This window comes from Chrysemys picta, chromosome 3 (assembly GCF_011386835.1).
Source record: "Chrysemys picta bellii isolate R12L10 chromosome 3, ASM1138683v2, whole genome shotgun sequence".
Taxonomy (NCBI): domain Eukaryota; kingdom Metazoa; phylum Chordata; order Testudines; family Emydidae; genus Chrysemys; species Chrysemys picta.
In genome coordinates, this window is record NC_088793.1 from 29,142,291 (window position 1) to 29,162,890 (window position 20,600).

Sequence of the window (20,600 nt, forward strand, 5' to 3'; positions counted from 1 at the left end):
GTGTTTCAGTGACCACAGCAAAAGTATTAGTCCCACAGAAATCAGTGATTGCTCCATTCTTCTTTCAGTAAAACTCTGTGTGGGTTGTTATAAGTATTCAGTGCTTGCCTTGTTTCTCGTATAGCAAACATTCTACTTACAACCCTATACCACATCCTTTTTTAATTTGTGCTTTCAAGTTTCCAAACAGGCTTATTTCCACTGGGAAATTCATTTGTTTTAAAAGTTTGATTTACATTTTGCATTTGACACAAGGTTTTCATAAAATTTTGTGTGGATAATGTTACCAAGTGTCTCCTGAGTTCTGACAGTCTGGGGTTACTTTTTGTTTTCAGTGTACAAAGGAATTATGTTTGCTGCTGCTTAACCAGTCCCTCCTGCTGCCATCCCTGAAACTGCTAGTAGAAAGCAAAGACCAAGATCTTCATGCATTGGCACTGGAGCAGATAACAGCTGTTGCTAAGGTATGAGCAGTTGAATTAACCATCCTTCATACTTTCAGGTAATAAAGTAGCTCTTTTATCTTCACGTAGGAAGTAGAGTCTCTTGAGTACATTGTTATTATTAAGATTTTCTGAAGTTATTTTGTCTTCAGCCATAGGGCTGATAAAGATCCTTTATATATTCAAAAGAACCCACAAATGCTGTTAGTTTTAATTATCTGGCTACCCAGTTGTAAGTTAATGTGGTGGAACAGAAACTGCTATGTTATACAAAGTAGATTTTTTTGTAGGTCTTCATGTTTTAGTTCTTTTAAAATAACTTAATCCATAATATTGCATAAAACTTGGCAATAGCCTACTGCTGTAGACTCTTCCATACACATGGTGGGATTGTTTATTCCTGTGCAGGTTTTTTTTGCAAATAGTTGAATTTATATTAACAGATTCACTTCTTACTTTCTGGAAAATTCAATCTTGTTGATGCTGATGTGCATTTTTCACACACAACACAGGGATTTAATTTCACTCTAAGTGCAAATTTCAGTGCAACATAAACTATACCATTGACAAACACATCAATAATGCCTCTAAACCACCAAATTTTGTTTCTGTTTAATTCCTATTGAGAATTTGGGATGGTGACATATCTTATGTATCTTAATGTTTAACTCTTTTTGCTATCCCCAAAGTAAGTGTATGTCTGTCAATCATATGTATATATCTGAAAGGTAAGCAACTGTGTGATACAAAGCAGAAATTTAGTCGAGGAGTTCTTGTAAACTCTTAATCTGGCAAACTCATGAGACTGACATGAAGCTTTGTCATCAGATCCCAAGATTAATTTTCGTAGTATATTATTTTTGCTTAACTTTCTTTTGGTTACACCTAAAGACAGACAAAAACCAAAACCATGAATCTGACAATGCTCAAATTTGTTTTTGTGAGGAAAAAGGTTGGTTGAGAATCAAAAACCTATATCCTATCATTGTCATTTTCAGCTCAGTCTCTTCTTGCTTTCAATCCATTTTTGGTTTAAATCCATTTTTCAGTTCTTGTTTAAAGGTAGCTAAAGTTTCCAAGGGCAAGTTAATAAGATTTCAGCAACAAAATCCTTGTAAGATTTCCACGCAAAATCCTACCAAAAACCTAATCTAACTGTAAACACCACCTCCTCAGCCCTTTACTACATAGAAAGTTTCTTTGTGACATGTTTGTAGTCTATGAACCCATACGTAGACAATGACTGACTTGCTTTTGTTAAAATCACTAATATATGTTTTTTAAAAAACCCTGTAATCTTCATTTCAAAGATGCAAAACCCATTGTTGTACTTGAGAAAATACTTATTTAGTTGCTGTGTATGTCCATCAGGTTATTAGTGAGAGTATAACAGAATGATGTAGAATCCAGTACTCACAATACCTCCTTGTAACGGGATAGAAATTGCCGGGGCATGTGCTGGAACATGATGAGAAGCTACAGTTAGAAAATTTAGCCTTTTTTACTTCTATGCCACATGTGACAAAAATCTGCCTGCCACGGAAAATATAATAAAGAATAACAATTTGTTCACAATTTCCATTGTCACCATCACCTGCAGAAACCAGGACTTACTGTTAAGTAGACCTGATAGGTCTTATGGAAAACTGGCTATTGGAACTTTCAAAATACATCATACAATAAGGTTCTCGTGGAATGAACTTTCTGTATGCTTTTAAGGAAAGCTAACCATAGCTTCTCTGCATTTACTTATTAAGCTACACAATTTTCAATAAAGAGTCAGAATTATACAGTCTACAAAGAATTTTTTAAAAGTTCCATTAGGAATCAACAATTGATCAATCATTGGATGAACACAGTCAAGATTCAGCATATGAAGTTAACACAACACATGATTAATTCTTTCAAATACTAGTCCTGGAATGTGAATGGGAGTATAGTTTATTTCTCAGCCCTTTGAAGATTCCTCCTTCAAGATTTTCATTGACTAAGTGAATTATACATTTGGCTCTCCTCCTGCCTACCTTATCCACCTTGATACAGCAAGTCTTAACTTCCTTTGTTAGAAGAGAGTGGTTTGCATAGATAGAGCCATGTAAATCCGCAGATATCCGCATATGCGGACCATTTTTGCAGATCGTGGATTGGATGCGGATACAAATTTTGTATCCATGCAGTGCTCTGTGCATAGACACACTTTCAGAAGAGAGAGTTCACAGAGTTATTTGAGATAGGACTCATGTGGAATTTGAATATGCACACACTATTACTTACCAAACACATGTGTACACTCATTCACACCTTAAGAAGTGTTAGAGAATAATCAAGAATACAGTGGACATCACCAGTATAAAAAGAGATAACAATTACTTAAAAAGAAAAAGGCTTAACTCTTTAGCTTGTGTTGGTCTTCAGAGCATCAGAGTCAAGACTGCAATTCATGTGACCAATAGATGTTGTCTCTGGTCAGTACCTCACATTGGTTGGCAGGCTTCCTTTGACACTCAGCTGGTCAAAAACTGGGGTGGCCTATGGAATCTTGGTCTTCCCTTCAGTTTAGTCTAGGGAGAGCAGGGGCACTGGCCTTCCTTAGTGTTATGGCGGCCTGAGAGGATCACATCTGCTTCTGTGTTTTCTTTGACCTTTAGGGTTGCAATTCTAGCTTGTTCCACCCCATGGCACTCCCCAGAGATCTGAGCAAATCAAGGAATCACAGTGTGATGGTTTCCCCCTCCCCGCCCAGGTGGCCACCTGATGTACCGGGGTACAACTTAGCCCGCCTGTTCCACCAGCCTGGGCTCCCTTACACTATCTTGCTGAGCAGGCCCTCAAGCCTCCTCCAGCACACACACAGGTAGGGACACACCCAGCTGCAGAAAGACACAGACACTGAAATCAGTACTGCAGGGGTAGGCTTCAGCTAGAGAATTGCCAAGCACTCAAATGCACAACACCTCCTCTGGAGTGTAATCCCAAAATTGTATTGTCTTGCGCTGAACAGAGAACTATGCAGCATAAGCTCATTGAAATTCGCCTCCTCCTTCGATGGAGGAAGATATGCACAGCTTCTCCCCCCCCACCCCCCCACACACACACACAGTTATGAATTCCACAAACTGGTTTTAGAGAAAACAAAAACAAGTTTTTTAACTACAAAATATAGATTTTAAGTGATTATAAGGGATAGCAAACAGACCAAAGCAGATTACCCAGCAAATAAAACAAAAATGCAATGTAAGCTTAAAATACTAAAGGAACTGGTTACAAGTTGTAATTTCTCACCCTAAATGTTGTTTTAGGCGGATTGTAGCGGTTCTTGAAGGCAAGCTGCTCTTGCTTGTAGCTTAAAACTCCAGGTATTTCTTTCACAGACCAGGCAGCTTCCCAGCTTGGGCTCAGTCCTTCTCCCCCACTTTGACTTTGTTTCTTAGATGTTCACAGCAGTCATCCTGGGCGGGGATTCAGTGAAGAACGAACGCTGATTATGTCACTGTCCTGCCTTAAGTAGGTTTTACATATGGCAGGAATCCTGTGTTTTCCAGAGTGGTTTCTCCCCTCACAGTGGAAAAATACTGGTATTCTATCATGGAGTCCAGTACCAGATAACTTGATCACATGATCCTGCAGTGTCAAAGCAGCCATGAGTCAGAGGTTGTTCGTAGCATCCCAGGAAAGCTTTTCAGGAAGGTGGGAGATTAGCATCTTCAAAGACCCATTGTTCTCCCTAATGGTTCAGACTGATTGCAGTCTGTTTGGTGGGCATTCCCCAAGTACAAACACTTTTGTAGTACAGATGTATAGTCAATATTCCTAATTTTAGATACAAAAATGATACATACATACACATAGGATAATCATATTCAGCAAATCATAACCTTTCCAATGATATCTCACATGCCTTATCTTGAACAAAACATATCATAGTTATGCTATAATCATATTATAACAATATATCTATGAAGAATATGGGGAGTAGTGTCACACACAGGTCTTGTACCCCAATAATGTGGTCCAATCTGGGTCGAGGGTGGGCAACCTTGATCTTTGGAAAGCTTCCCACCCGCCACTTTTAAGAGTGGTTCTTTGACCATATCGGTCACTAAACCACAAGCCAGATATACTTCCAAAATGTAAAAAGCATGGGATTAATGGGAGATTACTTCATGGATGCAGCGTCAACCCCCACTCCTTTGAGCTGAATTGGAGGGAGCAGAAAGTGCCAGATTCCTCAAAATCTCCACACATTCTGGATGTGATTTGTAACATAATTTGCTCTCAGCAACAAGGCGAGGAGACAGAGTTGCCTTAGATCTTGTTAATATAAGTCCCACTTAAGATAAAAAAGTATTAAAATTTATATTCGTAAAAAAAACGGAAGTTTATATACTAGGCCAGAGGTTCTCAAAGTGTGGTCCTGGACCACTAGTGGTCCGCGAGTTCCATTCAGGTGGTCTGCGGATAGTTCCCTCTAAGGTGCGCGCCTGGGCGACTGCACATAAGAGAATGAAGGGCCACCCACCTAATTAGTGGAGCCGTGCAAGTGTGGCTCCACTATTAAGGTGCCTGGACCCTGGAGAAGGTGAGGTGGTGGCCTTGGGCGGAATAAAGGGTAGGTTGGAGGAGGCAGTGGGGTGAGAAGAGGGGGTGGGAGGAATTTGGGATGTGCAGAGCTGCAGCAGCCAGAGAAAGAGGCGACTTTCCCCAGCTCTGGCTGCTGTGGCGGGAGAGAGACCCCTCCTCCTTCCCAGCCCCAGTTCAGGGGCTGCCACGGTGGGGGAGAGAGAGCACCTCCATCGCATTAGAAAGGTAAGACTACTGATATTAAAATATGAGTTGTGTGGTTTATTTGTAGAACAAAAAAATGTTAATTATTAAGTTTTTTTACATATAGCGTTTTTATCCAGATTGTTTTACAGTAGTTAGCAAACGGTACAAACAACATTTGCAAAGATTATTAAGTGGTCCGCCGAGACCCTCAGCAATTTTCAAGTGGCCCGCAAAAAAAAAAGTTTGAGAACCACTGCACTAGGCCTCTCTTATAGGCTCATTTCTTTCACACATTGAAGTCAATGGGTGTTTTACTATTAACTTCACTTCAACTGGAGTAGAGTTTGGTCAGTGACTGAAAGGTTGAATTTATAAGAGCTTTTAGGCAATATTTGAAAAGCAGGTAATACAGAAGAGGTTACCATTATTCTCTGTAAATCTTGCAGTGTTTGGAAGTGTTTTTGTTGCATTCCAGAAAGCATGCCTCTTGCTAGTTATTTTTCACTCTCATAATTACTTCAGGTGGAATTTTAGTAAAAGATTGTGTCAGCCAACGTATATGCTGTGTATTAGAATCATTACATTAATATTGTAGACAGTATAATAAGTGATACAGTTGCAAATTGTATTATGCTTTTCCCAAAATGCTTTTCACTCATGCTAAGGAATATCCTATAACACTTTTCAATAGCTAACCTTTGCTCTTGGCAAGAGCAAATACAGCACCTGTCATAGTACAAACACTATGCCCTGGTACAGTTAGAGGATGCCTGCACTGACACCTGGAATGTGATGGTCAAAACAAAGATAAGAGACAGGTACAGGAAATCACAGAGAAACAAGATATTGACTAGTCTCTTAAAGCTTGGGTGATGTACAGAATGCTCACTACCTTGTAAAAAGGGCTACTAATATAGATAATCTCAAATGCATATATTTGAAGCTGCAAGATTGCTTTTTGTTATGCCGTTTTGTCTTTGACTAATAACCTGGCTAAACTTAGGCTACTTGGTTTCTTGAATATTTTTAATAATGAACCACAAGTGTAGTCAAACAATTGGCTTTGGCTATACTTAGTTTTCAGATTTGTTGTAGAAGGCCAATTCCCATTTATATTAAACAGGGAAAGGAAATATGCCATCTGGCAAAGTGAAATAGTCAGAATCCCTGACATACTGCTAGCACAGCTCACAAACATGGCTGTGAAAAAAATACAGCAGTTGCTTGCTGGTACGATGTATTATTTAGCCATTTGTTGTATGATGCTGACAGCTTTATGGATGTTTACAGTTAAAAGGATGATGCTGAAGTGCTGATACTAGGATTGTACAGCCTTTGCCGACAATAAAACAGCCAGTTTTTTTAAGCTTTTCTGAAACTGCAAACCTCTATTATTATGTAACCTTTTGCAAACTGCCAGTTCCATCTTTCGCATACCAGAAATAACTAGACTACCCCCTCGCAGTGAATATGGTGTATGAATAATTTAAAAAACTTTATCTTAGTATAGCCAGTTAAGTAGTTTATGAATGTCAATAGGATTCAGAGTTTCTCTTTAAGGCTAGGTCTACACTACCCGCCTGAATCAGAAGGTAGAAATCGATCTCTCGGGGATCGAATTATCACGTCTCGTCAGGACGCGACAATCGATCCCCGAATCGACGCTCTTACTCCACCAGCGGAGGTGGGAGTAAGCGCCGTCGACGGGGAGCCACGGAGGTCGATTTTGCCGCCGTCCTCACAGCGGCGTAAGTCGGCTCCGATATGTCGAATTCAGCTACGCTATTCGCGTAGCTGAATTTGCGTATCTTAAATCGATCCCCCCCCGTAGTGAAGGCCTGCCCTAAGAGTTGCTTATTTCTGAGAACACTTTCAGTGTTGTCTTCTTTCTTATGTCAGCATGCAAAGGTTAAGACTCATTGTTTATAATACAATAATTCTATAGACTGTTTGCAGTTATACCGTTAAAGCAGCCATAGATTGAGAGCCTGTGTAGTCAGCAAAAAATGCTGCCTGTATCCAATGGACTTGAGTTGAAAGTGGGACTTGAACATAACTTTTTTTCTAGTTAGTCTAAAATAATTATTGATATTTAGCCTACTTACATACTTTATGTTCGTTTTTGATGTACTGGGATACATCCTTATATTTCAAAACAATTTATTCCTTTTGTAACATAAAAATTTACAAAAAATGAAGCTTGGAAAATGAAATGAAATTTACAGTTATTTGTTTTTGACAAATTCTGGGTGATTGTGCCAAAATAATCAGCTCCATATTCCTTGAGATCCTCTTCAACTGTGTAAATAGCCTCTTTCTTCATTAATGACTGTTGACTTGCAACCTAGTTTATCAGTTTCTTCTTTGTTGGAATCTTTTTAAACAGATTCCAATGCACACAGTGTGTGTCTGGCCGGAAAAGTGACTGCAAAAATATCACCAATTTACTCCAGAGATCTAATCCCTGTGTGTCCTTGAGCCATACCTGTTCAGTTCAGGAACAAAACCAACTTTTAACCTCTGCTAACAGTGCAAAACTAATACTTACATGGAATAACAAACTCAATTCTGTTCTGTCTGATGCATCATTGGCAATAGTACGTTGCCACTAGCATGGTTAGATGTTATTCATCAACAGAAAAGGATAAAACCTCACTCTTTATGGTAACATTTTTTTCCACTGATAACGCTATGTATCTCAGCATCTACCTGCCCAACAGACACCAGCTGGGAACTACCATAACCACTGAGATGAGAAAGGCATTCTTGTCCACCCCTGTTCTGGACCGGATCCTTGACAGCACCTGGATAGATTTTCAGAGAGCAACACATTATTTCACCTCAAATATTTAGTGAATCTCCGCTTGATGTTTCGTGCTATATTGCCTGTGTCCATATAGGACTGTTTTAATGAAATGGGTAGTCGAAAGATGTAATAGGCAGGAACTCCCAAGTCCTAATCTTTGCCCTGTCACACTGTGTGCCCTTGAGTTAGTTACACTGCTTCTTGGTTTTGCATGCTATGGAATGGGGTTAATACTACTGATAATACTATTCATAATACTCATGAGGAACTGTGTGCACTAGTTAATATTTGTACAGCACTTTACAGAGTGCTATATAAAGGCTAGTTATCATTGTATACAGTCTCCCAAAGTGATGACTAAGACCTGCTAAGTTTAAACCTGCATTTTATGTCTTTCTTACAGTTATTGTTATTTTGCTATGTAAATATTCATGAAATCAGTTTATATATGTTAAATAAAAGAACACGGCATAGCTTTGGTTGGGAAAACAATTGCTTTAGCCACAAATAATTCAGTCCTGATAGTAGATAATGTTGTTACACTTGATCTCTTTCCAGAAAAAGGGTGAATTAGTGTGTATTTTAGTAGTTGTAGGCAGTGTTGTTGTAGTCCAGTTGGTCCCAGGACATTAGAGAGACAAGGCAGGTAAGGTAATATCTTTTATTGAACCAGCTTCTCTTGGTGAGAGAGAGAGAAGCTTTTGAGTTTACACAGAATTCTTCTTCAGGTCTGGGAAACTATCTTAGGCTAGGTCTACACTACGGGGGGTTGGGGGGAGTGGGGAGTCGACCTAAGATACGCAACTTCAGCTACGCGGATAGCGTAGCTAAAGTTGCGTATTTTAGGTCAACTTACCTGGCTGTGAGGACGGTGGCGAGTCGACCGCTGCCGCTCCCCCGTCGACACCGCTTCCATCTCTTGCTGCGGTGGAGTTCTGGAGTCGACGGCAGAGCGATCGGGGATCGATTTTATTGCGTCTACACTAGACACGATAAATTGATCCCCGATAGATCGATCGCTACCTGCCGATCTGGCGGGTAGTGAAGACATGCCCTTAGGCTGTGTCTACACTACAGCTTAAATTGGCATAATTTATGTTTCTCAGGAGCGTGAAAAGTCACACCGACATAAGTACCGGTGTGGACAGCCCTATGTCGGCAGGCGAGCTTCTCCCGCCAACATAGCTACTGCTTCTCATAGAGGTGGTTTTCTTATGCTAACAGGATAAGGCACTCTATGCCTCCCATTGGCATAGAGTGTCTTCACCAGACATGCTGCAGAGACATATGCATAGACAAGCCCTCTGTGTCACTACTAAATACAGGGTGGAACAGATAGTTTAACATAAGTAGTTAACACATTTCAAGGGATAATTCAAGATAAAGTGGCCCATTAACACCCCTCCAGTGATAGAGAGGAAAGGATGGGAGGAGGGGCAGCTGGAGTGTGGGGAGGGGGTTGTTAGTGGGTTATAAATTGTTGAAATATGCCATAAATCCAGTGTGTCTATTTGGTCCTTGATTTTTAGTGTCTAGCAGAGTTATGAATTTAAGCTCCCAGGTTCGACTTTTGAAAGTTTTGTGCATGTTTCCTTTGAGGATGAAGACTGATAGGTCACCTGTAGAGTGATGAAGTGGGCTGTAGTCCACGAAAGCTTATGCTCTAATAAATTTGTTAGTCTCTAAGGTGCCACAAGTACTCCTGTTCTTCTTTTTGCGGATACAGACTAACACGGCTGCTACTCTGAAACTTGTGAAAAGTGTTCACCCACAGGTGATATGGTGTTTTTCTCTCTTACTATTTTCCTGTGTGAGTTCATTCAAGAGCGTAGTGATTGTCTGGTTTCATCCACATATTTGCTATTGGGACATTTAGTGCACTGGATAAGGTACATCGCATGTTGTGATAGTTATGTGCAAGATCCAGGGATCTTGTAAGGTATGTTTGCGGGGGCGGGGTATTGATCATGTAGCAGTGGAGATATCATCTGTTGTTCTGGTAGGGTCTGGCGTCACTTTGAGTTGGTGTTTCCTGGTCTGTGGGGAACTTGCTTCTGATGATGAGCTTGGAGAGGTTGGGGGGTTGTTTGAAGGCCAGAAGAGGGGGTTCAGGAAAATTTCTTTCAGGATGGAGTCCCCATCGAGTATGGGTTATAGTTGTTAGATGATAATCCGTATGGGTTCCAATGTGGGCTGGTAGGTGTATTTTAGCAGTTGCCTTGAAGATGTTTACAAGACTATGTGATTGCTGTGAGGTTTGTGGGTATTTTTCATGTGTATACGTGTTCCATAAAATTGCATATGGAGTATTTGTCTCATATTTAAATTGTAAGCTTTTTGGGGCAGGGACAGTCTTTTTGTTTTGTGTTTGTACAGTGCCTAGCACAATGTAGTCCCGGTCCGTGACTAGGGCTACAATACGCTACAATAATACAAATTATAATTAATAATTCATGCTTTACATGTCTATAATGTATCTGTGCACTACCAGCCAAAATGTGTTTAAAACCTGAAAACTAGTCACTTTACCACATCCACAAGCTGATGTGTTCTGAGCCACACAGCACAAAACTAAAATCCAGCTATAACCCATGATGGTAACTCCATCTGATTTTTTAGAGTTCTTAGAATTTTCCTCCAGAGAGTAAGGCAAGAACTACTGTTCACTGAAATAATTAGCTTTGCATCCCTGGAGATAATTTCATGCAACAGATTGATAATGTGCCAAGGATTTTAAAAAAGTTCTTAATCAAGAAATGTATTTTAAAGATGTCAGCATGAAGATTGTCAGTGAGAAGTACAACATGTATCTAAATGAAATAAAAGGGAAATGCAGGGTCGGGGATTTGTACCACATAGACTTGAACGCCAGAAGGGACCATCATGATGATCTAGTCTGACCTCTTGCATGTTGTAGGCCACAGAACCTTGCCCACACACTCCTGTAGTAGACCCATAACCTCTGAAGTCCCCTATCTTGATGTAAAGACTTCAAGTTACAGGGAATCCACCATTTTAGTTCAAACTAATGCAGTCAAGCCATTAATCGCAGTTTTAATCACACTGTTAATAATAGAATACCATTTATTTAAATATTTTGGATGTTTTCTACACTTTCAAATATATTGATTTAAATTACAACACAATACAAAGTGTACAATGCTCCCTTTATATATTTTTTATTACAAATATTTAAACTGTAAAAAAGATAAAATGAATAGTATTTCAGTTCAACTCATACAAGTACTGTAGTGCAATCTCTTTTATCATGAAAGTTAAACTTATAAATGTGGAATTATTATTTGTTTACATAACTGCACTCTAAAATAAAACAAGATACAACTTTAGAGCCTACCAGTGCACTTAGTCCTACTTTTTCTTCTCCTTTAGAGGAGTCTCAGCTTACTGAGGGGTAAGATTTTTTTACCTCAGAAAGTCAGTATTCTGGAGATGGGAGGGGTGTGGGTTGTGCAGGAGAAGGGTGAATTTTTCGTGCTGCTCCTGTTTGGTTGGGTTTTTGAGCTCACCAGGCTCACCTCCTATCCAAAGAGGAAGAAAGTTTAATCTTAGAAATCTGCATTCAGTGTTTGGGGAGGCTAGGGTAGGGAGCAAGCAATGACTTGTGCAGGAGGAGGGTGAGAGAGAGGTGCCTTGCTGCTGCTTCTGGAATGGTAGTTACTGGTACTGGGGCTTGCGTCCTTTTACTGAGCTAGGTGGGCTCCCTTTAACTGGGCAAACCCTTGTTTGCAAGGGAGGATATGGATTTTACCTCAGGAATTCGGCATGTGGCGGAGAGGAGAGGTTGGTGGCGAGAGGCTGAGCTTGCCATGCACTTGTTCTCTATGGGGTACTCCCCAGAGCGAGGGGCTGGCCAGGGGCAATGGGGCACAGCATGGGAGGTGTTGGTCCTTGGAGCAAGATGCCCGCTGGGGACAAGGGGGCACAGCACGGGGCGGGGGTGGAGGGAGATGTCAGTCCCTGTAGCAAAGGGCCAGCTGGGCGCAATGGGTCACGGTGTGGGGGTGGTCGGTCCCCGGAATAAGAGGAGAGGTGGGGGCTGGGCGAGGGGCCTGCCAGGGGAGCACAGTGCCTGAGGAGGCAGGGGGGAGTCGGTTCCCAGAGCAAGAGGCCGGCCGGGGGCAGTGGGACACAGAATGTTGCGGGGGGCAGTCCCAGGAGCAAGGGGCAGGCCGGGGGCATTGGGGCATGGCAGGTCAGGATCTCTACCTCTCAGCCAGAGCTGGGATAGGAACTACTTCCTCTTTTCTCCCTCCTCTCCTTTTCCCACCCTCTGGAAGGGGATTGGGTTACTGCACCTGACTGGACACTGTCAGGTCCCTCCACAGCCGATGCCTGTCTCCATCCCTGCCCAAAGATATGGGATTAACACCATTAAAAAAATTAGTGTGTTAATTTTGTTTTCAGTTAATCATAGGTATTAACTGCAATAAATTGACAGCCCTAGTTTAAATTAATGAGTGACCCATGCTGAACAGGAAAACCACCAGGGTCTCTGCCAATCTGACTTGGGGGAAATTCCTTCCCAACTAGATATGGTGGTCAGTTAGACCCTGAGCTAATAGTAGTCACAGATGGGCCATATGCATTGTTTGTGATCTGATCATACAATCCCCTCAATAAATGTATCAAGTTCAGTCTTAAAAAGAAGTTAGGGCTTTTGCTCCCCTGCTTTCCTTGGAAAGCTTTACCAGATCTTTGCTCCTCTGCTGGTTAGAAATCTTTGTCTATCAGGGCTCCTGTCTTTCATTTTACCTTGAAAAATCCATCATTTCCCCTACAACAGTCTCTAAAGTCCCTAAGGGAGGGAAATTAATTAATAAACCAATAATAATAAAGGGTAATTTTTAAGGCAAATTCAAAGAAAGAAGGTAGTTGTACCTGGAGCCTATTATCTAAGGAGTATGGTTCATTAAATGAACATTCTTGGCATGCTGACATGTTTCCATATTTTGTCTCTTTTCCTGTGTTTTAAAAAAAGAAAGAGAGGTTCTTGCACGTTTTTCTGTATCATACATAAAGATAAAGCATCATGCTGACTTTTCCCATCATCTCTTTAACGAGAGAGATGCTTACATTCATAAGGGTGAAAGGATCTAAAGATAATAAAGTTCATTCTAAAATAACTTGTGTGGTTTCTTCAGTTAGGGCTCCGTCTCATCCCTGTTGAAGTCAATGGCAGCTGTCCCACTGACTTCAAGAGCAGCAGGATCCAGCATAGGCTTCTTTTGAATTCTTCGTGTTCCTCTGCATATGGAGTGAACATCTCAATGTAGCCACTGTGGTTTGAGAAACAGCAATGTCTAAGGGCAGGTCTACACTAGAAGCGCTACTTGCAGCTGCACCACTTTTGTGCATTTGGTGAAGATGCTCTATGCCGGAGGTCCCCAAACTGGCAGGGAGGAATGTTTGGGTGAGGGCAGCTGGGGTCCAGGCAGGGCTACCAGCCTGTCCATGTCATCCCCTTCCCCTCCCAGAGTCACGGCCCGACTCCCAGCTCCAGGGGGGGCATGGAGAGGGGCAAGGTGAGGCCCGAAGTAAAAAGTTTTGGCACCACTGCTCTCTGCAGACAGGAGAATGCTCTCCCATCAGCATAATTACTCCACCTCCGCGAGAGTCGGAAGCTATGTTGGTGGGAGAGCGTCTCCTGCTAACATAGTGCCAGTGTGGACGGGACTTAGGTCATTGTAACTTGCATCGCTCAGGAGATGTCTTTTTCACACCCCTGAGCAATGCAAGTTAGATTGACTTAAGTGGTAGTATAGACCTGTCCTTAGCCACTAAGTTTGGTTTGCTGGCTCACTGGACCTGAGGCATATTTAATCTCCCAGACAAAGGCACAGAGCTGGTAATTCCCCCTATTGTCTGAGAAATGGAAGTGAAATGATGAAATAGGAAATTGGGATCTAACCAAGAAATGTCCATCCTGATGCTTTAGAGGGACGAGGGGGAATTCAACCTGCCAGTTTAACAAAAACACTGAGAAGCTAAGCCCTGCGCTGCTTTAGCTGTATAGTTAGAGACAAAAAAGACAATCAGAAATGATAGGCAAGAAAATGTTGGATGTTGTCCTGAAAAATCAGGATGAAATGATTTATGATTCTGGTTGAGTCAAAAATTGCCTAGGAATAAGTTGTCAAATGTCTCCAAGATGTCATAGTCACTTCTCCGTTGAGATGTCATAGATTCAGCTACATATGCTAGAAGAGGGAGAGCTGTGCTGCTGTACCAAATCACTTCAGATAACAATATGAGTGCCATTAACACTGCCTGCTCTACCAGCCATCAAAATGTAGTGGGCAGTTATTCTGGAAAATGGGACCAATGTTGAGTAAAAGGGACATGGAATTTAAATTTTAAAAAAATATCTGGTCAGGAAATCACTCATTATTTATTAAACGGTTTAATTGGTTTGTTCATATTTTATCTGATGGGTTGCATTGAAAGAAAGGCAGTTTCTACATACTTCTTACAACGTTCTTTTCTGTTGCTTGTTAGTTTTTTTTTCTGGACATTGGAGACGTTAAGATGCTTTGTGCCATTAAAGCAGTGTTGTCTTTCTAGGAACTTACATCTGATTTATCTGCTAAATTCACTAAAATTGAATTTAAAAACTTAATCCTGTAGCATTGTCCATACGGATATAGACCCAATTTTCAAAAGAACTCCATACCCATTGTATGCCACAATGGGAGCTGTTGGGTTCTTTGGACTTTGAATATCTGAGCCTGGTTATGGGTTCTGGTCCTGAGCTCTGTTCAAACACTTGCCTGTATAGTGCACACAATTCAGTGTGTCAGAAAATATAGTTTTACCTTACGATCTCCCATATGAATCTCTGTTAATCCTTCTATTAACGTACAGATAGAAAGGGAATTTTCTAGTATATAGAGAAGATACTGGGAATCTATTCCAAACTCTGCACTACCTTCTATTTAGTTTCTTTGTTCCTTAGTTTGAAATGGGTATATCTGTAAGACTCATGTGAGGTTTTATTAATAAAATAAATTATGACTGTTAAAGGTTTGCCTTGGACGTGTAAAGTATATATCACTATTGCTATTACGCTATGCAGAACATCCTACCATTGCTGCTTCACAAGTAAAAAGCATATTGGAGGAGGTCATAGTTGATGATTATAATGTCATGGTCCCTTGTGGCCTTACAAAAAAAAATCTATGGATGTAACCAATAACTCAGTCTTCATTTTTGTGTATTTTTCTTTCTTTGCAGATTGATGATTCCAGCTGCGATTCTGAAATTCTTTCCTTGCTCCTGAATGCAAAATTAGTGGTAAAGTGCATATCAACTGTGTTCTACCCTCCCCTTATCAACCACTTACTGGCCAACCAGGAAGAGGGGCATTGGGATATAGAGGAAATATCAAAACAACTGCAGGAAGCAGGCTTCAGTGCAGAGGCAGGGTCTCTTATGATGTGTTACAAAGGGACTCATCCTGCCCTCAGAACCTACAGTACTGCCCTCAGTGCTATTCAGCATTGGATCTGAGTGGCAAAACAAACTGAATTTCTTTTGACAAAACAGCTGCCTGAATAATGTGTTTGTTTCAATTGCCTGCTTTTCAGATGGAGATCTTCTACATGAGAGACAAATTGTTCTTCTAATGAAGTGATATATTTAGAGTTGATCATCACTACTTATGATTTGTGAAAAATGCTAACAATATACATACATTTACATACTTTCAGTTATTTTGAAACTTTTTACCAGTTCTAAAAGTCTCTCTCTCTCAATATAGATATAGTAAATCCGTCAAACTGGTAAAAACTTTCAAATTGGGAAAAACATTTGAAATACAACCACATTAATATGTAAATTATAAACTAGGAAAGTAACTTGTAATGCTGCAGGGTTATACAATGTGTCACACAATTCTTGTAAGTCATTTACATCCTGGTCACAATGTAAAACAATAGTTATCAATAAAGGTGTTTAGAACAATGTGTCATCGGCATGAAGAGAAATAACTAATGAGAAGTTCTGAAATCTTAAAATTTGATATTTTTCAATGTTGTTTTGGACATCTTATTATAATAGTTTTATTTGCAATAAGTGAAGTACTTTTCATTTATTAAACCTTTTCTTTTTTCCTCCTCCTTTTGACTGAACTGAGTATTCTTCAGGGGGAAGCAAGCTGATAATTTTTTTCACACGTACTATAGTTTGGTCTTTTTTACTCTCCATCCAATTTCAGAAAACTTGGCTCAGATCTCCAGAAGATTTTGTTCACTGTTTTGTCTTTCCTTCCTGATGTCTTCTCCTATTTGCTATGGACATGAATAGCAGATCCATTTCAGTTTTGTTCAGTAAGGAAAATGGTGCACATGGATTTATTCTATGTAGCCTGTTTTACCAGAAGCATTTGGTGTTCATATGTGTTTATATGATTATGGCTTTGTGTTAAAATTACCTTCTCAATTTCACTCTTGCCTAGTTCTATATTGAGATCAGTCTTCAAAGGAATTTTACGAGAACCTGAAAAAAAAATAACATTTCTGTTTCATTCTACAAAAATGGATATTAAGACAATAGTTTCTAATCTTTATTTAGGGCGGATGTCCAGTGCAGGTACTCCATAGGAAAGGTATACAACCGGATAAATGGCTTAGAAAAGAACTTAAAAAGACGTGTTTGGTAAAGGAGCAAATAGGGGGCGGTTGAGGACTCTTATGATTGGTGTGGCAAGGAGCCAACCCCCATTATTATAGCCCACCTTGTTCCTCCTACGAGGGGAGGCAGTGGATAAGGTAAAGTAAGGTCCTGGCAATGGATTTGCTGGAGGGACGTGGATGGAATAAAAGGGGGAGCTGGTAAAAATCCCCATGGTAATTGTGGAATAAACATGGGGTTACCTGCACTGTACACTTTTATCTGTCGGGTAGTCCCAGACATCTAATAATAGTGTTGCAACTTGATTAAATCCATGTCAAATGTCTTCTGTCCTTCTTTAGTATTGCCAGACAACCATTGTTGGGTTAATTTCCTATAAGTATCATCTGTGGCTTTGAATCAATATATTATTTTATTTTACTTACACTTTGTCCTAAAAAAAAGTTGCTTGGAATTCTTTAAGAAGACTGTAGCAATGTATTGAATCCTTCAGGTGGTTTGTTCCTTTTTGGTTCACACCTTTTCAACAATGTTTGAGGAAGGGACTTCCAGCTTCCTTCATTCATGACCATCATTTTCATTCATCAACCTCAGGGATTAGAATTGAGGTCTTTTTCATTTAAGTTCTCCAAATTAATCTTTGCCGCAGGTTCCAAATACTGTATCTTAAATAAAATCAAAGCTCATTGGCATAGCACAGGAAAAATCACAAACCCAAAGATAAATGGAAATAAATAAATGCATTGGAACACTGAACAATGCTATTAGCCAGACACACGGGTGGTTTTATAAAGTATTGAAATAGCACATACAGCATGGCATAAAAATGCACATCATGTTTCTCAGCCTGTTAGCTCAGGATCATGTTTCCAGGGAGTCCATGTGTTTGTGTCACTTCAGAGCTAGTGCAGTAGATAAAACCCAGCAGTGTTAGCAGTTCAGAGAGCCACTGACATCCTGGCATTACATCACACCAAACCTAACCCAGGATAGATAACAGTGGTTGGTATCAGTTGGTATGGTTCCTGTGTGGTTCTAGCCCAAAAACTTGCAGAGATTAAACAATTTTCAACATCTCCATCCAAAATCACATGCTTAGTCTTAATTGTTCTCCAGTAACACTTTCCAAATGACATTATCAACCACTTCTTGCTGGATGAAATAGAAGAGTTCGTTTTCCCCACCCTCATCAATAAACAGCTTATGCTGACAGGAACTTGGAGATGATTAACTTTCTTTAAACATTTTCTAAAAGACACAGTGATGGGTTATACTGGACAACTGGACATAATTTCTCACTAGGACCAATATGCAATGAACTATCATAATCTTCCTAATGCAAAGTAGGCTGTGAAGCAGTGTAAGTGGTATTTGTTTCAGAAAGACAATTCGTGGTAGCTGCTTGTCTTTTGGGGCTGTATTTCCCCCTCTTGACTCTCAGTGAATTGTGTTTCTGACTTTATCTGTCCTGCCATATGGACGTGGTCAGTCAGTTGGCTGTCATACAGCAATGACATTAGATCGAGGTATTACATGGTTGTAGGTGTCTCACCAGCCTGCAGCAATGTAGCTTCCACCACATGCAGGCATCTGTTCATTAAAAGCGAAGGCACATTCTGAGTATACGTGTATCAAAATGTGTGTTTGTGAATTTCTTCCATGAGATTGATTTCAGATTTGAAGTTCTGACAATTGTTATTAAGATATGTTAGCAAATGGGATAACAATGAGAGTTGTCCCATAAGACTCTCTCATCATCTGTTACTTATTAAGACAATAAAAAGGTACTGAAGAGCTGAATTGACACTTGTGCCTACTTGGATTTTGTCAATTTAATTGAATTACAATTGGAAACTGTTCATAATATTACTTTCAGTGAATAGAGCATGAGCTGGATCTCTCCTTTGGAGATAACTCATCTTAGTAGTTTGTTCATTTCCTTATAAAGAAACAGGCCAGAATTTAGGCACTTACATTCAGATTCAATCACCTAAATAGAAATGGGCTGATTTTTCAAAGGTGCTGAGCACCCTAGCTCCTAATGATGATCATGGCAGCTGCAGGTGCTCGACACCTTTGATAATCAAGCTCTTCCAGGTGTTGTCTGTGGCTGAGATCTGGAGCCTAATTCCTAGGGCTACATAGGTTGAAAATGCTAGCAAGTTCATAGTTTATTAGCTGTCTGTAGTCGTGAACAGGGTAGTATTTGGTAGTTAAAGTTGTCGAGACCAAAACACTCGTTGGCCTGATTCATTTGTCATTTACATTGGTTTGAAATCAAGAGTTACTCAGATAAAATCAGGAGAGTCTTCATATGAACCATCATTAATAGGCCACCTGGATTAAGCTCATGTTACCCAGCATGAGGAACAGGCGCATCCCTGAAGCTATCCAGCAATTGTGTGGTGAAAAGAAGGAGAATTTCACAAGCTTCCCGAAGCTATGTCCTGTCTATTGGATTCAAGGTCAGCATTTTTTGCTCCTTGACAGGGTGGATAAAATGAATGATTTAAAAAACAGATTTTTTTTTATTTAAATTAAATTCTGGTTTATTTTTTTAAATAAACCTATTAAAATTACATTTGAAACTATGACAATCTATGTTAAGGCCCAAACTTACTATAATCTATTAAAATCATGTAAATTAAATTAAAAATAATATTAAGCAGTACATGTTTGCTGTTGACATTTTGAAGAAAGTCAAACCACTTAACTGGAGGAAGTCACTGGCTAAAGACGTAGAACCAGAGTTTGTTGAAGTGTTAAATGAGTTTTTGACAGTGGTAACCTCTTTTGCAAGTGCAGAGAGAATATTTTCTTCATTTCAGTTTATTCAGCTAGTTCCGTTCAATGAGTTCAAAGTTTAAAGAGACCAACTGAGAGTTGAAAATGCAGGAAAGCTTGTTTTTCCTTTCCAATCTATGAATTAAAAATTAGATGCGAGAGGATGAGATCCACTATTCTAAAATATCGAAGGACAGTGGTGACCATAAACAATTAGTTCAATTCACTAATTACATATGATACATCGTTTAATACATCATTTTAAAATGCAGAACATGTTTTGATCAACTTTTATACACTTATTCTTAGGTACCCAGCCTATTCATTTTATTCAACCAATAAAACAAATTTAAAATGTTTTTGTGCATGGTTAATTAAATTCAAATTGCACCCAAGCAAAGCTTGACATAAATCACAAATTAAAAAAAAATCATCATCTAGTAAGTAAGAAATGCATCATTCACCATTTTCTAACATCAGAAAAATCATAAAAAAGTAGGAATCTGAATAAGTATAAGTAAAGCTATATAAGTACTTATGTGTATACATATAATGTATCCTACTGGTTAGCAAAAAGAAGCACCAAATTTAAGGTAAAGAGCTATATTTAATTGCAAATCAACATATTTTAATGGTTACCAATCAATGCGAATCAAACTTTTTTTTGGAAAATATCAAAAGTACGAATGGAAACAAGATTAAAATTATTTAAATCAAAAAGCTTGTCTCTCTCACCAACAAAAGTTGGTCCAATGAAAGATATTACTTTACCCACCTTGCCTCTCTAATATCCTGGGACTGACTCAGCTACAACAACACTGCATACAATGATGAAGAATAGAGGCAAAACAGCCAAGATGGTCATTGGTACATAGCTTTAATACCGTCTAATAGAAAATATCATTCACAGGAGGATGGTGAGCAATAATAAAGGGATCATAGTATTAGTGTTCTTAAGACTTTCTAGAATTATATTTACTATTTCAGAAAACATATTGTTAACTGAGTAATCATGAAATAAGATGTATAAAATACTAAACTTCATCTGGTCTAACCAATATGAATTTAGCAAAGGAAAATTGAGTCTCAGTAGTGTCTTAGAATTGTTTAATGTGTCAGTATACTAATAGAGAAGGCTTTTGACAAGAAAT

The 20,600-nt window shown here is 39.5% G+C and overlaps 1 protein-coding gene across 4 annotated transcripts in view; it reads left to right on the top strand.

Moving 5' to 3' along the window:
- NBAS (NBAS subunit of NRZ tethering complex) overlaps positions 1 to 16,151 on the top strand; it is a 383,144-nt gene extending 366,993 nt beyond the window's left edge. For all 4 annotated transcript variants that reach the window (XR_010599418.1, XM_005293091.5, XM_005293092.5 and 1 more), the window contains 2 exons: positions 336 to 464; positions 15,268 to 16,151. Coding sequence is in view for 3 of the 4 variants with exons in the window: in XM_005293091.5 (XP_005293148.2) it covers positions 336 to 464; positions 15,268 to 15,543 (405 nt within the window). In the remaining variant the exon portion in view is untranslated. The remainder of the gene's footprint in view (positions 1 to 335; positions 465 to 15,267) is intronic.
- Positions 16,152 to 20,600: the final 4,449 nt, after the last annotated feature.